Consider the following 9,264-nt stretch of genomic DNA (forward strand, 5'->3'; position numbering starts at 1 on the left):
TGATCTTAACCTATTTTTCAAAATTTTAAATGTATTGATTAAACAATTGCCTGATTTGGTAGCTAGCTAGCTCCTTCTGGTCTCTCCTAATCTCAAAGAGAGAGAGAGAGAGAGTGGGTGTGTGGAAGAGAAATGAGAGGCCCAAAAAATGGCAGCCTCACATTGTTGTGAATATGTACAAACACAAAACAGCTCTTAGCTTTAGCCGTGGGTTGGGTCTCACGTACTCTTACCTTATCCTATCTTCATTTTCTATATCCTCACCTCACCTCACCTCACCTCTCCCAACATTTAAACTTATACTACCTCTCCTTTAATTTGTCTCTCTATCAACCCTTTTTGCTTGCTCCTCTTTTCTTCACTTCATCACATCACTGCTACCAACTCCCGGCCACTCTCTAATTCTCCTCTCTCTATAGCTCTCTCTCTCTCTCTCTCTATATATATATATATATTTGTGTAAAACAAATTCTTTTTCATGTTCGTCCTTCAATTCCCATATAGTAATATAACTCCACTCATTTGAATTTGCTAGTAACATATATATGTCTTCTTACCATATATAATTATAGCATTTGGGAATTGGTGTGTATTGAATTGAAGTAGCAGATTAAAGTTTGCTCAAAAATGGCTCCAAAAGCAGGAAAGGCTAAGCCACACAAGGCTAAGGGGGAAAAGAAGAAGAAGGAAGAGAAAGGTGTGTATATATATGTGCACTGTAATCTATCTTATCTTTATTTCTATCAAAACTTTTTCATTTATCTTCAGATTTTTTTACAAAATATTCTTCCATGAATTTATATATATATATATATATATATATAATGTCTAATGTATTCAACTACCGGTCTATTCGAATTTTATTCTTTAAAAATTTAAATTAAAGATGAAAGTTCATTAACAAGTTTGGTTGATGTGAGTGGCGGTGCACTTTCATCTCACATCATCTTGTGGTCTAACAAAAAAGAAAGTTTAATACAATTTTTGGTTTAAAAAATTATTTTTTTCAGTTTCCTCACCTCATTTGAGTATGGATATACATAATTTGTAATTATTAATTAAGTAGGTGCTTTTTTTTTAATTTTATTTTTATGAAACAATTGATTAAGGAAGTTTACATGTTAAGTTATTCAAATATTAATACATATTTAGCGTTCAATTTTATTCAACAAATAATATATATATATATATATATATATATATATATATATATATATATATATATATATATTGAAGAAAATAATATTTATATTTTTACTTATCGGTAATTAATTAATGTAATTTCAACTTAACAACCATCATTTTTTAAATTTTATTATAATTATTATATGTGTCAATCAATTAACTTGTTTTTTTTTTAATCAGAAGAAAAACTTTCACCTAAATAACTTTTTGTACAGTGCTGCTAATGCACCGAAATATTTATTATTATTATTATTATTATTATTATTATTATTATTATTATTATTATTAAAATTCAACATTTTTTTCTACAGTTTTGCCAATTGTTATAGAAATATCAGTGGAGACACCTGAATCGCAAGTGACGCTTAAGGTGAGTACGAAAGAATGAAAAACTCCTTTGAAACTAATTGTAATCTCTTTATATGTAAAGAAATTAAATTAATCATTAATTTTACAAAAATAAAATGAAATTTCATTTTAGATCCTATGATTAGCATACATTTAATTTGGCTCATGAGTTTTAAAGTTGTCAATTTCAATCCACAACAGTTCAATTTTTGTCAATTTCAATTCATATTGCCAAATTGCCCGCGAGAAGTTGGTGAAATTTTTTTAATGGGTTTAGAATTGTTGAAATTATGAGGGTAAAATTGTCTTTCCAAAATTATGTAAAATGGAAAATTGAGAAAAAATCTCCCTGACAATGGAGCTTTATCTTTACAATGCTACACGTCAAGAAGATGAAACTTTCATTTACCACCTCCATATCCTTGCCCATTGCTGCCATTATCATCATATCCTCAATGCCTGCTCTGCTCGCTCCCGCTCGGCTATCCTGTTACCAAGAAGAGAGGGAAGGGTAGTGGGTGGCACGTTTGCCTCCCTACCCTCTACGTCACCAAGAATTTCCAGGTCATGCAGGAGCTTGACCATTGCACCAACGGTCACACTGTGGAGTGGCACCTCTACCGCATTTACCCTTTTCTTTTCACCTCTAGCTACATGGCCATCGTGGTGTTTCTCTGCGCAATGAACCTCTCCGCCTTGCCCTCACTGCTGCCTTACTACCCTCAAATTTTGGCGGAGGTGCCAAAGATAGAGCATCTCCTGATGCACGATGCGCTAGGACCAATGTCATTTACGACTCTATTGATGTAGACGGAGAAATGAGATTTTGTTGTAATTTTGAAAAAATAATTTTACCCTCATAATTTTCGCAATTCTAAACTCATTAAATTTTTTTTGACAACTTCTTACTTGTAATTCGGCCAGATGAACTGAATTTGACAAAAATTGAATAGTTGTGGACTGAAGTTGACAACTTTGAAACTCGTGGACCCAAAATAAAAGTACCACAATAGTTATAGGACTAAAGTGACATTTTTCTTACAAATATTATTAATTATTTTTTACTTGTATAGTTTAAATTGAAAAGTTTTACAGATGTTGAGAATGCTGACTATTATAAATAAAAAAGACAGTGACAAATTTTGTAAGTGATTAAAAATATTATTCTATTTAAAATATCATTACACATTTTTATTTATAATATCAAATCCGATATTCTTATTATTTTTTTTTATCATAGATTTGTTCAATTATAAATATACTAGTAATTTGCTAGTGTAATGCACCGATAATTTTAAAAAAAATTAAATAAATCAAATATTAGTGGATTTTATTTTTTTAAATAGATAAAATCCACTAAAAATTGATTTATTTTAATTTTCAAAAAATATTTTTATATATAATTTCTAAAATTTTAAAACCCGTAGCGGTAATAATGCTGTTTTTTTCTATATATTTTCAAATCTATACATATTTAATAAAAATGTAACTATCACATGCATGAGGCTTTGGTCACGAATATGTATTAGTACACTATATTTATTGCTCAAAAAAGTAATATTAGCCTTTTATATTTATAATATCTGACATTTTTATTACTTTTCACCATAGAATTTATCGACTTGAAGTATATTGTATGGTGACTATGGTCATATTCTATATTCTACGAATATATAAACAAGAAAAACATTATTCATTGAAGGGAATATCGACGGACAAAATTTTAGACGTGAGAAAGTTATTAGCTGTCCATGTCGAGACATGTCACTTGACCAACTACTCCTTGTCACACGAGGTACGTTTAAATAAACTTTTTACTCTATAGCATCATACCATACTTATATTTTCTTGGTAATTTTCATTATTCCTAAAGAATTAATTAGTTTTGTTTATTTGATTAACACTTTTTGTTTTATAAAAAAAAAACAATTTTAAAGTTTAAAATTGATCAAATTTATTTCCTAACTATTAAAAGTTTGCTACCTTTCATTAATCATAAGATTTATAGTGACATATTTTCAACAGTGATGTATCAAATCTAATAGTTTATAAACTCAATTATAAAAAAATGCAATAGGTGCGAGGACCAAAGCTCAAAGATTCAGTGGAAATTGTGTCTCTCAAGCCTTGCCACCTCACTATGGTTGAAGGTATATTCCTATATTCTAAAGAATTATCAATAATTATGTTACATTCCCTTTCATATATCTCATAATATTTGTTTCTTAATATATATATATATATATATATATATATATATATAATTTTTATATTTGATTACTAAGTAAATATTTAATATCGATCAATTTATAAGTTAATGAAAATAGTTTTATTATAGCACTATAAAATAAATATTATTAAGAAAATTTAGAAAGAAAAAAAATATTTCTATTCCAAATATAATCCTGGACCGAAATTGGCAAAGTTATCTTATTACTTTTATCTAATAGTTATTGGGCACGTGCTTGTTAAGGACCTATAAAAAATGAGAGGCATACTTAATCATAATATTTAATTAATACTCCATAATGTTTATATATGACATTTCACGCAACGTTCGTATCCTGACTAGTATTTACTTATAATAGTCTGTAAAAAAAGTTTCACATTTAGCGGATGCTAAAAATTGCTAGAATTTAAATCAAAATTTTATATTAAATTTTTGGAATAGAAAAAAGTTAGTTTTAACATTTTACTTGTTATGCATTTTACGGTCAAACTATTTCTTTCTTCTTTTTTTTTTTTTTTCCTTAACCAATTTGTAATGTTTACTAATAAATTTTAATGAATTTTTAATATTCAATAAAAATTGTATATAATTTCTATATACATAAAATTTTCCATTAATAAAAATTAATCAATATAAAAATCAAGGTAAGGGGTATTTTTATTTGTAACCCTGAAATTTTTATTTGTAACCCTGAAATTTCCATTTATTTAGTGGTAAAGCATAAACACGATATATATTTTTTGAAATGGTAGAAAATTTCTAAAAAGAAAAAAATAAATTATAATCATCAGCTTGATTCACTAAGTTGTGGGCCCCACAAACTAAGGGGTGATTTTTATTTGTAACCCTGAAATTTAAATCATTAGCATTTCCACCCATCTTGTTTTCATAATTTTTATCATATGAATTTATTAATACTTGAGGGTTCCAAATGTTATTATTTCAAACCTCAGGGATCTAAGTGAAATTATCCCCGAAATGAAATTTAAGATAGGGCTAAATTTGGAAATTTACACGAACTTTTTTTAAAATTTGGCAGAGCAATATACCGAAGAACAGATAGTTGCTCACATCAGACGACTCCTTGATATAGTAGCGTGCACCACGTCATTCGGCGGTTCATCTTCTTCCCCCAAATGCACCGGTCGAACCGGGTCCAAGGATCCCGGTTCGAGCTTGAGCGATGCCTCCGAAACGAAGAACACCAAGACCAAGGGGGCTGAGCCGAAGAAACCCGGTTCACCCACATCCGACTGCCAGAAGGCCAAGCCGGATGGAAACGCCGGCAGCGGAGCTGCCGCCGCCGCCGAGGCTGAGAAAGGAGAGCCGTCGATGATGTGCCCGCCGCCTCGTCTCCGCCAGTTCTACGACTTCTTCTCCTTCTCTCACCTCACGCCGCCGATCCAATGTGAGCATTCACAGTGCCTCACACATTTACGCGTGTTCGATTTCTCAAATAGCCAAATGCATTCATATGCTTTGAGTCTGTATATCTGTTTGGTTTACTAATAATTCTTTGGGTTTTACAGATATTAGGAGATCAAGTAGGCCGTTTCTCGAGGATAAAACAGAAGATGATTATTTTCAAATTGATGTGAGCTGCTTTAGCTCTTCTGTCTCTTGCTATGTCGTAGTTGTGACTATTACTGCTGAATTCCCGGAATACATTGATTCCTGTGATCGAAAATTTCACTTTTGGTACCTGAGTAAAAATCCTGATTATTATACATGAATCACATTTGAATAATTAGGTATATGACTATGTAATTTGTAATACATTTATTCTTGCCGTCTAATTTCTTTGCCAACTATTCCTTCCGGAAGGAGCACTGCATTTGCTTCTTCTGGAAGGAGCATTTCTACAATAGTTGGCTAGGAAATTGGATGGCAGGACCAAATGTGATATAATTACATAGTTATGCATCTAATTAGAAAATTTTAATAGTCAAGGACCAAATGTAATTCATGTATAATAGTCAGGAGACCAAAAGTGAAATTTATTCTTCATCTTAATCATGTTCTGCATTGCTGCGTTTGTCAGGTTCGTGTTTGCAGTGGCAAGCCAACAACTATAGTTGCTTCAAGCAAAGGTTTCTATCCTGCTGGGAAGCGCATTCTTTTGAGTCACACTTTGGTCGGTCTGTTGCAGCAATTAAGCCGAGTCTTTGATGCGGTGAGCTAAACTACTTGAAAATGCTTAGAACAAAATTGTTATGTTTCAAATTTCAATCCATGTATACTTAGTTCATTTCATATGAGCTATGTTTTAATTATGCTGGTTATGTTATGTTATGTTTATCAGGCTTACAAGGCTCTCATGAAAGCTTTTACTGAGCACAATAAAGTAAGTAAAAGAGATTATAAAGCTGTTTTGGTACCTTCCCAGAGATAACAAAAAAAAAAAAAAAAGAAAGGCAAATTCTGATAAGTATTCATTTTGTTTCAGTTTGGGAACCTACCTTATGGATTTCGAGCAAACACGTGGGTTGTGCCTCCTTTTGTTGCTGAGAATCCGTCCAATTTCCCACCACTTCCCACGGAAGATGAAAACTGGGGAGGAAATGGAGGTGGACAAGGAAGAGATGGTAAGCATGATTACCGACCTTGGGCAAAAGAATTTGCGATTCTGGCAGCAATGCCTTGCAAAACAGATGAAGAAAGACAAATCCGAGATAGGAAAGCATTCCTTCTTCACAGTTTATTCGTCGATGTCTCTGTTACGAAGGCAGTTGCTGCAATAAAATGTCTTGTGGATGGTGTTCAGGGTTCCCCACAAAATTCGAGCTCTTCAACTTGGTATGAAGAAAGAGTTGGAGATCTTCTTATCAGTATAAAAAAAGATGCACAAGATGCAAGCAGGAAAACTGATAACAAAAATGATGGGACTCTGGTTCTTGACATGCCATTAGATGAACTTGCAAGGAGGAACTTACTAAAGGGAATAACTGCAGATGGGAGTGCAACTGTTCATGTTAGTATATATTTTCATTTTCTATTGCCTTGGCTTTTTTATTTTATTTTATTATTTATTTATTTATGAAAGATGCTCTTATTACTGCTTGAGGTAATTCACATCACATTTAATTGCTGAGTTTTTTTTTTTTTTTTTTTTTTTTCCATACAGGATACTTCCACGTTAGGTGTAGTCGTTGTTAGGCACTGTGGCTACACTGCCATTATAAAAGTTGCAGCTGAGGTTAACTGGGGAAGTAATCCAATTCCTCAAGACATAGAAATTGAGGACCAGACAGAGGGAGGTGCAGGTGCACTGAATGTCAACAGGTTGAAAATTGAACTTGGTTTACTGTGTTACTTTGTTGCATGCTTGATCTGGATAATAGCAGTAAGTATTGGATTCTGAATATGGAATAGCAATAGTCAGTCTATTTTTTTGCTTGTTATTTTGTAGCTTGAGAGTGCTGTTGCACAGATCTTCCACACCTCAATCACCTAGCCCAGTACAACGATCACATTGCCTAGATGTTGAAGATTTAAGTACAGTTTTGGTAAGACAGGTTCTTGGTGAAAGTTTACAGAAACTGCAGCAAGAAGACACTAAGCAAACGAAATCTATTAGATGGGAGCTGGGGGCATGCTGGGTGCAGCATTTACAAAGTCAGACTTCAGGGAAAACTGAATCTAAAAAAGGTGACGAGGCTAAGGTGGAGCCAGTGGTAAAAGGCCTTGGGAAGAATGGTGGACTCTTGAAGGATATTAAGAAGAAATCAGATGACCAGAGCAACAAAACTGATTCGGGAAAGGAAGTTGCCTCCACTAACAGTTCTGCTGTGAACAAGGATGAATTAGAGAAACACGAGGAGGAGAAGGAAATCTTGTGGAGAAAGCTGCTTCCTGAGGCAGCATATTTGCGCCTCAAAGAATCAGAAACTGGTCTTCACCTTAAGGTGCTCGCAGCCTTTATAACAGTACATATACGTTTCTATTCCATTCTATAAGAGTGCTGCAGGTCATGTAGCAACCTTTATCTTCAAGTAGTCATCCTTGAAATATGATTTGAGGATGTAATATACCAGAAACCACTCAAGCCTCTTATCTAGAAACATATAAAAATGAATTATTTTACTTAATCATATCTACCTCTGTTGACTAAATGTTTGGTTCAATTACAACTGACAGTCACCAGATGAGTTGATTGACATGGCACATAAATACTATGCTGATACTGCTCTTCCAAAACTGGTTAGTTCTTGTATATACAAACATTATCACCACACTTACTTAAAATTCATCATAATTTGTGATAGATGCCATTCCGAACATTACTTACAGGTGGCTGATTTTGGTTCCCTGGAACTTTCTCCTGTGGATGGAAGGACATTGACAGATTTTATGCATACTAGAGGCCTACGAATGTGCTCTTTGGGACACGTGGTACTTTATTCATTTCTTTGCTTTTCTTATAGATTAATTGCTGGTTCTTTTTGTTTTGTTTCATTCTTGTAGTCCTCTTTCCATGTAATTTGAGAATCAGTAATCAAGAGCCAATACAGCTTAAAAAGGAACAAAAGAAGAAAATGATCAGTAATTGTACAAATGCTCAAAAATGAAGTGTGTATCAGTGCATGGAAAATTTGGAGCTAGAGGGACCTTTAACCTTTGCAATGATATGATCCTATGTTTTTTTTCACTATTTTAAGTAAAGGATTAGTGAATGGCCTTCCATCTCAAGCCCATTTCTTAGTTTTCTTCCGAAATGATGGAGAAGATTGAAAGGAAAAGGAGGGACGCCACCTAATCTAAAGCTATCATTTGCAACCTCTCTGAGATTGGCTTCCTTCTTTCTGAACTGATTCAATCAGCTGAAAATCAAGGACATTAAGTGAGGGACAATCATCACAAAAACAATATGGTCTGACTTGTTAGGATTTAATTAGCAAATATGCAGATGGTAGTCCGATGCATGCTTTGGTGAATGTCTTTTCTTTTAACTAATTCATGCACGTATGCATGTATATGTATACACACACACACACACATGTGGGTGTGTGTGTGTGTGTGTATCATTGGGACATAAAAGTAAAAGATAACCTTCAACCAAACATGTTAATATTATATACCCCAATCTTAACCAAACACAATTTTTACACATTCATAAAAATCTAACATTTTCACAGGTAATATGACCTTCAGTGAACCAAACGCTTGAGTGTAAAATTACACAAAATAAAAAGTACAAAAAAGAAAATGGGAAACAACTATTTATACACTGAAAACTTTATAGGTTGGAGCTGCATAACATAATGCTTACTTAATAAGGTTGGGAAGAAGGGTAACTTCAACATTGAAATAGAAGTCCAAGCATATAGCAATGGTGTTAGATGATCTGTCTAGATATCTCTATTGGTTGAAGGTGAAAAAATTACTAATGTTTGAGGTTCCATTTTTTTCTAAGGATGATCTCGAAACTTCCACAACACTTCTGTTTTCATTATTTTGTATCTTATTCATGTTTTTTTTTTGTTTTTTTTTTTTTTTTTTTT

The 9,264-nt window shown here is 32.8% G+C and overlaps 1 protein-coding gene across 2 annotated transcripts in view; it reads left to right on the top strand.

Moving 5' to 3' along the window:
* Positions 1 to 252: 252 nt before the first annotated feature.
* Positions 253 to 9,264, top strand: part of LOC116013327 (protein TSS) — a 17,468-nt gene continuing 8,456 nt past the window's right edge. Inside the window, exons 1-13 of one of the 2 annotated variants that reach the window (XM_031253012.1) lie at positions 253 to 697; positions 1,497 to 1,555; positions 3,236 to 3,328; positions 3,611 to 3,683; positions 4,803 to 5,171; positions 5,293 to 5,357; positions 5,805 to 5,936; positions 6,066 to 6,107; positions 6,210 to 6,734; positions 6,888 to 7,045; positions 7,173 to 7,668; positions 7,901 to 7,963; positions 8,054 to 8,155. In XM_031253012.1, the coding sequence (XP_031108872.1) occupies positions 628 to 697; positions 1,497 to 1,555; positions 3,236 to 3,328; positions 3,611 to 3,683; positions 4,803 to 5,171; positions 5,293 to 5,357; positions 5,805 to 5,936; positions 6,066 to 6,107; positions 6,210 to 6,734; positions 6,888 to 7,045; positions 7,173 to 7,668; positions 7,901 to 7,963; positions 8,054 to 8,155 (2,247 nt within the window). In that variant the 5' untranslated portion in view covers positions 253 to 627. The remainder of the gene's footprint in view (positions 698 to 1,496; positions 1,556 to 3,235; positions 3,329 to 3,610; positions 3,684 to 4,802; positions 5,172 to 5,292; positions 5,358 to 5,804; positions 5,937 to 6,065; positions 6,108 to 6,209; positions 6,735 to 6,887; positions 7,046 to 7,172; positions 7,669 to 7,900; positions 7,964 to 8,053; positions 8,156 to 9,264) is intronic. The other variant, XM_031253013.1, reaches the window with a different exon arrangement.

This window comes from Ipomoea triloba, chromosome 3 (genome assembly GCF_003576645.1).
Source record: "Ipomoea triloba cultivar NCNSP0323 chromosome 3, ASM357664v1".
Classification (NCBI taxonomy): domain Eukaryota; kingdom Viridiplantae; phylum Streptophyta; class Magnoliopsida; order Solanales; family Convolvulaceae; genus Ipomoea; species Ipomoea triloba.